This window comes from Harpia harpyja, chromosome Z (genome assembly GCF_026419915.1).
Source record: "Harpia harpyja isolate bHarHar1 chromosome Z, bHarHar1 primary haplotype, whole genome shotgun sequence".
Taxonomy (NCBI): Eukaryota; Metazoa; Chordata; class Aves; order Accipitriformes; family Accipitridae; genus Harpia; species Harpia harpyja.
The window spans coordinates 26897755-26910122 of record NC_068969.1 but is presented as its reverse complement, the minus strand read 5'-3'; the positions used below and the strand labels follow the sequence as shown (position 1 = coordinate 26910122).

The window sequence follows — 12368 nt, the reverse complement described above, 5'->3', positions numbered from 1 at the left end:
CTACACAACTTCGAGGTAGAGCAAGTCCTACACTCTTGCCAGAGGCGCAGGTGCCTCCCAACCTGCCACATCCCATCTTGCCCCGAGGACATTTGGCAAGGATGGAGGACAGGGGGCAGGCTGGAGTCTGTGCCCAGGCAGCAAGCCCTCCCAGAGTCTGCCGGGCTGTATGGAGCATCACGCCCCGCAACTGTCCTGAGGAGGGCCAAGGCCTCCCACATCCCTTTTAGTGTGGCCAGAGCAGCCCCGGCAGAGGGTCTGGTATCTGTTGATGGGAGGCGTTACCTCTCAGCTCTAAGCACAGCTGCCTTCAGAGTGGGGCAAGAGCCAACCCCAAACCCAAGATCAGCCTTGGCTGTATTTGGAGGTGTCCTTAAAGTGACCTGCAAAGGAAAAAACAAAAATGGGTTCGTGCCCCATTTGCTTCTCAACGATGCATGAAGGCCTGTGAAGGATGTTCCAAATCCCGTGAAGGGTTTTCCAAATCCTTTTCTCTCTGAAAAGCCATTGCATTTTTCCCCTTTTGGCAGGCATTCAGGTCTTGCATAACTAACTCTCATTTTTTCCTTGATCTCCAGAGCCCAATCAAGCACTGGCAAGATTGACAGCCAATGTACTAGGCAAGGGAGATCAGATTAACAAGAAGGAAGCTACTGTTCAGTGGCTTTGCTTAAAGTCTTTCTGGTTACTTTGGCTTTGTGCACATACGTTGAATGCCAACACCTGGGAAACTTTGGGCAGGAAAAATATATTTAAGAGATTTTCTCTTTAATGTACCGTTACTGAATGGCCAAGAAACCTCATGACCTTAAGCCTGAGAACTCCAGTAACTCTTCTGAAGGAATCATCATTCTTGTTTCTAAGAATAAATCAAAATAAAAAAAACTTCCCAACAAACGAAAAACACTCCCAAAGTGCTTTCCAGGGTGGGGGGCTGTGGGGAAATCCCCCTCAGGCCACTTTCATACATCACAAGAAGCCAAAAAGCACACAAACCCAATTTTGTCCTTGCTTTGCAGCTCAGCTTTTATACACACTGAAATCCAAGTGGATAAACACATCATGCTGGCAGTACATGCCTTCTGGGGAATTTTATGCTACAGGAATGGGCAATCAGCACCAAAGTTTCGTACTAAAACTTTGCTTCTGTTCCCAAAGCGTGATCCACACCCAGGTCCCAGCCCTTAACCAGACGGAGCCTGGAGAAAAAGGGATACGTTTTTCCAGCACTCAGAAAGGAAAACCTTAAGAGCTTCCAAGGAGCACCTAGGGCAGATGCTGGGCCTGCAGCCTTGGCACCATGTCCAGGGGGGGTCCCCATGGCCCCAACAGCCCCAGCACGTGGGGAGCACTCCAGGCTGTTCTTGGTGGGCTGGCCGCAGCTTGCTGAGGAGACCTGCCTGCATTCCAGTCATCGTGGCCTCCTGGCCCCTGTGGAGCCTGATGGACCCTCACAGCTCCTGATGGACCCTCACAGCTCCTGATGGAGCCTCCAGCTCCAGGGACCATGGGCTCAAACCACCCAGCGAGCCTCTCCGTGTGGCAGGCTCTGAACCCAGAGGAGAGCTGTGAGGAGTTACCACCGATTCTCCCCAAAAATCTCCTCAAAAGGGCGTGCGTGAAAGCAGAGGACCCTTGCAGCTCCCCCTCACGGCTTCAGCCAGGCCCTCGCGTCCTGCGTGCCAGCCCAGCCGCCCCACCGCCCCTGCGGGCCACCCTGCCGGCCACGGCCATCTGGGGCAGTGGTGCTGGGAGTGCCGAGAGTGCTGAAGAAAGGCCATTTACCGACGTGCAGCGCAGGATGGTTAGGACGAGCTCGTCGCCGGCCTCCCTGTAACAGAGACACGCAGTCAGCCAGGGTCAGCAGCCGCCCGCGCCATTCCTCCCCAGCGTCGCAGCAGGCGGCACCAGCGACGGCCTTCGGCCCCTCCACCTCCCCCTGTGAGGGAAGGGGTCTCAGCCAGGCAGGGCACAGCCCGCCCAGCGCCGACACGGCAGAAGAAAGCGGGGCAAACCCCGCTCTCCTGGGCTGCTGTGCCCTTCAGCCGCGGGGCGGACTCGTCCCCGCGGGGCAGGCCCCCACCGAGCGCAGCAAGGTCGTCCTCCTCCGTGGGGGCCAGCCCCACGCAGCCATGCACCTTTGGGACCCTTGGTTTGACCCCGCGCCTCTCCTCGCAGCCCTCTGCCACCTCATCCCCGCAGGCCATGCGGGACCACACCTGATGATATCAGCTGCTCGTTTGACAGACATGTCGTCCACTGCCGTAGAGTTTATCAGGAGGAGCTGGTCGCCCGGCTGCAGCTTCCCTTCAGCGGTGCTCCCTGCGGGCAACCGGCACGTTGTTAGTCACGACAGCACCGTGCCGGCAGACCTCCTCCCACCAGGGACGCTCACTGCGAGCTGCTCTTCCCACCCGGCACCCCCTTTGTCTCAGCAGCTGCCTCTGGATGGCAAAATAAAAAGGGGCCGAAGGATGCGGGGTGCCGATGCCAGCTGGGCTACCACTGCCTGTGTCCGTGCCGCCTCGCCCGGGGCCATCCTCTGGCCCCACAAGCTGCTCCCGCACCACGGAAAAATCACTCCTGTGCGTGTCTTCTCCCTCGTCACAGCCCAACACACGGTCCTCGGACAACCGCCTTCCTGGGGTGCAGCAGGAGGGCTCACAGGGTCTCGCAAAACCACCGGAGGACTGCGGGCTAGGCTTGCCCTTCACCTGCCCTGCAAGCCCGCAGAGGCCTCCGGTTAGCTGCTAAGGCACAGCATTCCCTCTCTGAGGGGTCTGCACCCAGCGGGTTACATCCCAGCAGTTGAGGATATACAGCGCACAAGCCAGGGCTTGGCACTCCCGGCACGCTGCCATGCAGACCAAGGTGCTGCAGCTGTCCTTGGGAGACGTGGCGTGGATTCCCAGCATGGTGAGTCCCCTCTGCAACCCTGGGGAGCACGGAGAAGGTCTCCGCAACCACGCCGTCTGCTGGGAGGACCCACCACAAGGGAAGAAGATGGTATCTGAGCTTTGCTTTCCAGGAGAGTAGCAGCCGCAGGATCCAAGGGGCTAAGAAGCAGGTGGACCTCTGGTCTGAGAAGGAGGAGCGTGCATGCAGCCCCCAGCTCCACCACAGCCAGCCTGCTGGCCGAGGCACACTATTGAATTTCTGTGCCAGACAGGTTTGCCCATGCACCCACCTAGCACCGGCCGCCTGTCCCTCAAGGGAGACCCTGGTGTCAGGTAGCATACAGGAAAGGCAAAAAAGAAGACAATCATTTGAAATTAAACACGGGGCTTTAAGCCATGGGCTCCCACAGCAAAGGACAGGAATTAAGGGGACAGGTTTCTTTGTGCCTCAGTTTTAATAAAATGTTGATTCTCTCTGATTAGGAAAAAAGAAAAGCTAGGTAACAGAAAACCTCCTTCCCCACTTCTTAGACCCCAAGACTCAGCTAATTTAGCGACGTTTCACATGGGAAGGGGCATAGAGAAAATTTCACTCAAAAGCACTGTAAAAGGACAGAGACCATACTGCAGTGCCTTTATGCCAAACATCCTGCAAGCAAGAGCACTTGGACGGGCCGTTGCCTCAGGCAGATGGGGGATGCCACAGCCCAAATGGGTGGCCAGAGGCAGAGCCCAGGCCAGCCCTCCAGGCACCCTCCCCACAATACCTACTTGCCCGGCTTGGGCATAGTCTTTCTCTGGCTGTCACACTCACACCAACAGGTAAAAAGCAGGCATGTTTGTGTACCCATTAAAAAAATAAAAGGTAAATAAAAACAGATGCACAGTTTTTTATTCAAAAACCCCAAGCCACCTTAAAAACAGAGTTATATCCCCCCCTTTTATAACTGGAAGAGTTGATCTGCTTGACTGAAGCAGAATTTCACCTGGGCTGCATGTAGCCACTAGCAGTGATCCTCTCTGCATTACAGGGCTGTAAGCCCAGAGAGCATTTTCAACAACAGATAACCAGGGCCACTGCAGAATAAGAACTCTAAGATTAGATGAAATTCTTCCTTTGCATTTCAGATAAAACACCAGAAAGAAGTTTGCTTTGAAGCAGCTCTTTGCATCCCTGAAGGTCAGCTGTGTCCGAGTGCAGGCAAAGGATTAGCAGTGAAGCTGCCATTGGCTTAGATTTCTTCCATGCCATCAGAATCAGGTGGAAGTTCAAGCACTCTGCACGCCACAGGCACACAGGCTTTTGCCCTCTGTATTCAAGGATCATGTGCCAACCAGAGGTACCTGAGAAACTCATAAATACCTGGCAGGAGTTTACCACTAAAGCCATCTGGGACAGTTCAGGCTTCTCACACCTGTGATTGTAGGGAGAAGGAAAGTGCTTACCTGCAGTGACAGATGCAATCGTAAGAGGAAGGTTTGGACAAATCTCAAAGCCGTAGTGATGGAGGACCAAATCTTTGTATACTGTGACAGTAAGTTTGACACGGCTGGCAGGCTGGCCACTGCCATCACTGGCACTGTCTGTCGCAGACACTCTGCCCCTGTGAGACAAGAAGCTGGTGATTAAGATATAGTCGGAAGATACTTTATCGAAGGGGCATAGAATCACGCACATACATACACCCCCACATTCAGTGGGCTGCACCAGTACACAGAGAGGCCAGCACTTCTCTGGGTACCACTGTGCAGGCAGTGGTGATCCACCAGGCTGCACAGAAAGCTGAAGACATCAGACCAGTGGCACCAGCTGGTTGTAACCACAACTCTTTCAGCCACCCCAGCCCAGCAGTCACACGGGGAGAGAACTCCAGGTGTGCCCCACAGCAAGCCCTGACCTCCACAGGTCACAGCAACACCTTTATCAAGCAAGGCTGTGAGAGAATTTACAGCCCTCTGCTTCAGCCAGGATCCAATCCAGCTTAATTTTGATTCACAGACCTTAGGAAAGTAAAACAGCTGTGGGCCAGGATCCCTTGTAAATGCAACCCAGTCTTGCACTAAAAAGATGGGCAAATAGCAAGACACAAAGAGAAGTACAACCCCATCTTCAAGAAAAGCACATTTCACATTGAGCGGTATTGTATTTCTGCATATGTGGCTCACAAAACCAGAATGGGTGAAAGGAGGAACATTGGTCCCTGGAAACAAAGGGGGGTGCTTAAAAACACTTAAAAACACCTGCTTTTTTCTAGGGACCACTGTATGCAAATTTCCTAGGAACAACTGAAACAATAAGTAAGATCTGCAACCTGTGACTGCCTCTGTTGCAAACAAGCTTGTGCTGTCTCTAATCAAAGGTAATGAACAGATATTCCTTTCACAAAAAACGTGTTTACCTGGATGCACCATCCCGAGAGCGATGAAGCCATTTTGCTACCATTTGCTCTATTCTACATGCTTTGCGTGTTTGGATTAAGTTAGTCTCCAAATCTTCCATTTACCTGAAAGTGACAGAAATCACAGGAAAACAGAATGATAAAAGATTGAGGAAACCTAGACACTGTTCAGAGTTACCAACACCAATTCACAACTCTTTTGTAATGAAGAGATTCACTGGCACCTTGGGAAGGCTATGTGCTTTAACAGAGGATGTTAACATCTGTAATGCTTACTATGATTCTTCCTGCCCATCCAGTCTCCCCTGCCTGGTGCTTTTGGTTAGTCCATGTTGGTGGTCATACTGCATTAACTTCTCATGACAGAGAATAACCCAGTAACCTCTGAATTCCTTTTTCATGGTTTCTGGATCCAGTGATCTCTTTTCTCAACAAAAGAAAGTTGCCGTACCTAGTCATAGCAAAGCCCTTCTCTATTTTATTCTGGGATCTCTGAATGGTAAATTTGGTAACACCTGCCCGTACATTGATCCAAACTAGACACGATTCTTCCATTGACCATCATTTCAGGGACAAGTACACAAACTTCAGCCTCAGGCAGAGAGCTGGTGTATTCCCTCCCTGTGACAGATTTCCTCTCGGATTAATGCAGCCACATTAATTCTACAGAGAGCAGTAATGAAGGAAGAAACTTGTGGCCAGTGCAAGTTGCAGCACACTGTTGTTTGCACTAGCAGAAGCAGTCTCTAAACCAAGGTCATAAGCTCAAATTTGTCTCTGATAAAACTGTTCCAGTGTACTGATGTCTACTAGTCCTGGAGCTCTGCAAACATATGTGGTTCCAGAAATCAGTAAAGTGAGTGGCTCATCCTGGATCTTCCATTTAAAAGCTCTAGTTCAACAATACGAAAATGGTCACTCACCCAACCTGCTCCTTCTGTGTTTACCCTCTCCTGTTGATAGGATGTTTTTAGTCCTACAGAACTGAAGAACTGCAGCATTAGAAGGGTTTGGCTCAGACCTAGTTAATTCATTGTGACTTTAATTGCACCTAAAAACGTTCCTTCTTTTGAAGATGCAAAGTCTAGGTCAGCTTCCAGACCCCAAACTGAACCTGCTAGTTCACAATTCCTCTATCAAACCAGATAATTTGCCACTTTAACATTGTACCTTCCAAGATACAGAAAGCCTGTAGCCACATACCATTTTCATTACTCATTGAAACACTGGAAAGAATGGTGGGGTGCAAGTGAACCAAACACAAAATGAAACAGAAAATATGTCTGCATCTACAAGAAGTCATGAAGAATATCAACTCTTTGTTTTTCAGTTGTATTTCAGCAAGGAAACAGAATTATTATATCCACCTTTCACACTGTGTCTTCTGGTCAGCTTGCAAGATTTGTATGTCCCGAGCTCCTCTCTTGTGTCCTCTGCTCAGACAGTAAGTTCTGCACCTCAGGGACATTGTCTGTTATGCTGGGACAGTGCACAGGACAGCGGGCTGCTGGTCCATAGTAGGAGCTCTGCTGTAGCAGAAATATTAGTGAGTTAACTTCAGAATAACAAGATATAAAAGAGAAGGTTGGAAGCTGACAGAAATGAGGCACAAAGCATTTTGTCTCAACACAAACTGGACCTCTTCCCCTCAGCACCCTCTGAACTCACAACACTCCCCCAGACTCATCTTTTCTAACAAGGATGAGAGGACAGGACCAACATTTGCTGATGTGTCTTTCCCTCCCAGGAAGCCATTCTGGCCTATTTCACTAACTGCCTGTGTAGCAATGGACGAACAAGAGGGCCATAAAACTCAACCCTTCAGGAATTCTTTCACTGAGCATCCTCTTGGCTGCTCTTTCTTGCGCAACACAATTCAGAACTGCTTCTTCAGCCACACTGCTTCTGTGTCTGCCTCTGAGCAGCACCTCTGAACAGAAAATGAGTACCCTTGCAATCAAGTGGTGTTTTCTGAAGGAAACTAGAGCTTGTGGGATGAGAAACCCGCTACCTTTCCAGGGGGTGACTGGGAAGTACCCACAGAACAAATAGAAGCATAGCAGTTCTGCAGCGTGAAAGACACACACAGGACACGTCAAACCAAAGCCTGAGCAGTCATTGTCTATGCTTAATATGTTCTTTTTCAGCCTCAGTATTTCACTGCTTCTGACAGTCAGCTCCATAGACACTGTAACACTCATGCAACAGTGTGGATGCAACCATCTTCTGACTTTGACCTTATCTCTCTTCTCAGTAGTATAAAGTGCTTTAGCTTTCCTACATCCCTCCAATTGTTCTAGCATTCCCCTCTGAGCCACAGGGAAAGTCCTGCTTGCAGCTGCTCCTTCCTCCCAAGAGGCTCTGTTTGGATGCCTAGAAGCCACCTGCTTCAGCTACTGCTGCACTGAGATCAATTGTTCTCTGGTGATTTCTCATTACCTCCATGTGCAGCTCCACCCTCTACCCCTGCCCCACATCTTTTACTTTGCAGAAAGGACAGCCTTTCCTTCCTGTACTTCTGCTGTGCTTCACAGAACAGAATTTCTGGAGAAAGTCTCTTAACCTGCAGGACAAGGAGGAGAAGCTTGAAAAACAAACATAAATGCTTAAAAAAAACATGTGGAATACTAAAAGAGAAACACCCCCCACACTGTCTTTTCAGTAAACCAGAGTGTTTGAGCCAAACAATAGGTGTCTTAGAGAAGGCAGGTCTGGCAGATATTTCCATAAAATCATAGCATCATAGAAGGGTTTAGGGTTGGAAGGGACCTCTAAAGACCATCTAGTTCCAACCCCCCTTCCAACACCATCCACTAGATCAGGTTGCTCAAAGCCCCATCCAACCTGGCCTTGAACTCTTCCAGGGATGGGGCATCCACAACCTCTCTGGGCAACCTGTTCCAGTGTTTCACCATCCTCATTGTAAAAAAATGTCTTCCTTATATCTAGTCTGAATCTACTCTTTTCTAGTTTAAAACCATTACCCCTTGTCCTATCGCTACAGGCCCTACTAAAAAGTCTGTCCCCATCTTCCTTATAAGCCCCCTTTAAATTCTGAAAAGCTGCAATAAGGTCTCACTGGAGCCTTCTCTTCTCCAGGCTGAACAACCACAACTCTCTCAGCTTTCCTCACAGGAGAGGTGTTCCATCCCTTTGATCATTTTGGTGGCCCTCCTCTGGACCCGCTCCAACAGGTCCATGTCTTTCTTGTACTGAGGACTCCAGAGCTGGATGCAGTACTGCAGGTGGGGTCTCACCAGAGTGGAGTAGAGGGGCAGAATCACCTCCCTCGACCCGCATGTCACACTTCTTTTGATGCAGCCAAGGATGCAATTGGCTTTCTTGGCTGCGAGCACACGTTGCCATGTCATACTCAGTTTTTCATCCACTAATACCCCCCAAGTCCTTCTCCGCAGGGCTGCTCTCAATCCACTCATCGCCCAGCCTGTATTTGTGCTTGGGATTGCCCCAACCCATGTGCAGGACCTTGCACTTGGCCTTGTTGAACTTCATGAGGTTTGCACAGGCCCACCTCTCAAGCCTGTCAGGGTCTCTCTGGATGGCATCCCTTCCCTCTAGTATGTCGACTGCACTGCATGGCTTGGTGTTGTTGGCAAACTGGGTGAGGGTGCACTCAGTCCCACTGTCCATGTCACCGACAAAGATGTTAAACAGCACCGGTCCCAATAGTGACCCCTGAGGAATGCCACTTGTCACTGGTCTACATTTGGACATTGAGCTGTTGACCTCAACTCTTTGAGTGCAACCATCCAGCCAATCCCTCATCCACTGAGTGGTCCATCTGTCAAATCCATGTCTCTCCAATTTAGAGACAAGGATGTCATGTGGACAGTGTCAAATGCTTTGCACAAGTCCAGGTAGATGACGTCCATTGTTCTTCCCTTATCCACCAACGCTGGAACCCCATTGTAGAAGGCCACCAAATTTGTCAAGCACAATTTGCTCTTAGTGAAGCCATGTTGGCTGTCACTAATCACCTCCTTGTTTTCCATGTGCCTTAGCATAGTTTCCAGCAGGATTTGCTCCATGATCTTGCCAGGCACAGAGGTGAGACTGACTGGCCTGTAGTTCCCCAGGTCTTCCTTTTTTCCCTTTTTAAAAATAAGGTTTACATTTCTCCTTTTCCAGTCAGTGGAACTTTCACTGGACTGACACGACTTCCAAATATGATGGGTAGTGGCTCAGCCACTTCATCCGCCAGTTCCCTCAGGACCTGCGGATGCATCTCATCAGGTCCCATGGACTTGTGCACCTTCAGGTTCCTTAGATGGTCTCGAACCTGATCTTCTCCTACTGCGGGTGCTTCTTCATTCTCCCAGTCCCTGCCTTAGCTTTCTACAACTTGGTTGGTAGGGCTGGAGCACTTGCCGGTGAAGACTGAGGCAAAAAAGTCATTGAGCCTCAGCCTTCTCCGTGTCCCAGGTAACCAGGTCTCCTGTTTCCTTCCAGAGAGGGCCCACATTTTCCCTAGTCTTCCTTTTATCACCGATGTACCTACAGAAGCTTTTTCTTGTTGCCCTTGACATCCCTAGCCAGATTTAATTCTATCAGCACTTTAGCTTTCCTAATCTGATCCCTGGCTGCTCAGACAATTTCTCTGGATTTCTCCCAGGCTACTTGTCCTTGCCTCCACCTTCTGTAGGCTTCCTTTTTGTGTTTGAGTTTGTCCAGGAGCTCCTTGTTCATCCACGCAGGCCTCCTGGAGTTTTTGCCTGACTTCCTATTCCTTGGGATGCATCACTCCTGAGCTTGGAAGAGGTGATCCTTGAATATTAACCAGCTCTCTTGTGCCTCTCTTTCCTCCAGGGCTTTATCCCATGGTCCTCTACCAACCAGATCCCCAAAGAGGCTAAAGTCTGTTCTCCTGAAGTCCAGGGTAGCGAGCTTGCCATGCGTCCTCCTTGCTGCCCTAAGGATCTTGAACTCCACCATTTCATGGTCGCTGCAGCCAAGGCTGCCCTTGAGCTTCACATTCCCCACCGGCCCCTCCTTGTTGGTGAGAACAATAGTGCAAAACACAAGGTAGCAGCCTGCTTTCTCGTGGTGTCCCCAGGGTACACAGGCACCTGCACATGTGCTGAGTGGGACAGGATTACCCAGCCTTTTGCACAGACCCATCGTGCGTGTGCAGTTGGCACCTCCTCCTTACTTGAAAGATGTCCTACGAAAGCTCTGACCTGAGTCCTTCTTCCACCTGCCCTTCTGCAACTATTTTTGAGCCAAGCCCTTGAGCACGTCACTAAGCAGCTTGAGTGGGCTAGGATCCTAATACACAAAGATCCTTAAACTCTGTCAGAGGAAATTAAGACTTGCCAGGTATTTGCATGGCTAACTGACCCATCCAGACAGCCATTGCCTGGTGTCTCAGAGGAAACCTGGGTGGGTGATTCTGGGTCTTCAGGGAACAACACCGACTTGAAGATGCCTTAGCAAACCTCAGAGCATCCAGCCACAGGGCGGTACAGCAGACAGCAGTGTTGGGAAGTGCATTGTCATCTGCATGGAGGAACAGAGGACACAAGGAGAACTGCCAGCCTTCACTGTATGTCATGCACCTCTGCCACAGCAACGAGAATACTGCTTCCCCACTAGCCTTTTTTTCTACAGCCTCCCTTTCAGCCACTGCAGTGGCACATCAGGTTCATATATTCCACCCCTGCTGCAAACAAGGACAACATAGATCTGATCTCACATCACTCAGTTCTTGTCTGCTCCAAAGTGGGGCAGAAAGTTGGTGGCAGACTGCCGTACAAGGTGAGGAAGCTGTGAAGAAATGGGTGCTGAATGCGCAATCAGGCAGGCAGCACCAGATGGAGGAGTATTCAGCCAGCTAGCCCAGATTTGACTGTCAAGAAAAAAAAAAACCAAACCAACTTTCAAGGAGAATACTTCAATTTTTCTCATGTCATTACATGGAAAGTATTAGTTCATCAAACTGAAATTTTCTGATGGACAAAAGTTTTACTGGTGTTTTTGAAATTACATCTTTGTTTTAAAGTGTTCACTACCTTCAAAATGTAGCATCAGGAGCAGCAGTCAGAATCAGCAGGTGTCCTCCACTCACTGATGGCAGAGGACCACATGAAGAGATATAGTTGCAATAAGCTGCCATAAAACAGCTCTGGATATGGCCCACCCATATCTTCACTCATCTGTGCTTTTGGGAGCATCTTTCCAAGTATTTCTTGTAATGGATGCCCGTCAGTAGAGTGCAATCTCAAGAAAGGCAATAATAAAATCCAAATAGTGTACAATGTGCCCTGTCCCCCTCCACGCCCCAAAGCACAGTACAATAATGGGTAAAGACAAAGAGCTGTGGCACATCAGTGCTCCTCTAGGTGAACAGAGGTCTGCTGCTTGTGATTCACTTGCTCATTGCCCACACAGCAAGTCTTCGACACACGGACCGCTGTGTACATGGCAAGTAGCCCTGTAAGGCTAAGAAGAGTATAATGGTTTGTGAGGACACAGTCTTTGCTCTGCTGCTGCAATTCTTTCCCCATCAGCACCTTGCACCAGCACACATTGCTGAGACAGCACCAGTCCAAAATCCAGACTTCCTCAGAATAACCAGCAGAGAGAACAAGGATAACCTAGGTTAAATGACCTCTGGCTCTCTTCAGGATATTCAGCATGGTGGCTTTTCTTATACAGCTTTTTGATTCTGCTAGAGACATCAGGCAGGCCACCTCACAGCAACCAGAACAACAGGCAGCCTGCGGGGAAGCAGATGGGAGGAGATCATGGGCAGGTCTGACTCCAGCTGTCTGTGCTGAGCTCTGAGAGCTGGGACACAGTGAAAAAGATGACCCATCTTCTGCCTTCTCCCATAGGCATTGTCAGAGGTGGTAAAGCCAGCCGAGGAAAATTCCTTTCTTCTGCTTTTAAGGGCTCCCTTGCACCTGCACCTCCCTGCAAAGCTCCCAAAACCTTCTGTGGACATTAGTGACTCGCTGGACTTGGCAGGGCAGCACAGCACATCCAGCTGCTGGCAACACAGAGGGTGCACGTACAAGATCTTTCTGCAGCACTCCATCTTCACGTCAGCACT

At 49.9% G+C, this 12368-nt stretch overlaps 1 protein-coding gene across 6 annotated transcripts in view; it reads right to left on the bottom strand.

The window, feature by feature from the left end:
- FRMPD1 (FERM and PDZ domain containing 1) overlaps nt 1–12368 on the bottom strand; it is a 46225-nt gene that overhangs the window by 21121 nt on the left and 12736 nt on the right. For 3 of the 6 annotated variants that reach the window (XM_052777019.1, XM_052777020.1, XM_052777021.1), the window contains exons 1-5: nt 6664–6776; nt 5297–5401; nt 4344–4501; nt 2220–2322; nt 1786–1831 (exon numbers count right to left, since the gene is read on the bottom strand). In XM_052777019.1, coding sequence (XP_052632979.1) covers nt 1786–1831; nt 2220–2322; nt 4344–4501; nt 5297–5397 — 408 coding nt within the window. In that variant the 5' untranslated portion in view covers nt 5398–5401; nt 6664–6776. Of the gene's footprint in view, nt 1–1785; nt 1832–2219; nt 2323–4343; nt 4502–5296; nt 5402–6663; nt 6826–12368 lie in introns of those variants that run through there. The other 3 variants (XM_052777015.1, XM_052777016.1, XM_052777017.1) reach the window with 3 other exon arrangements.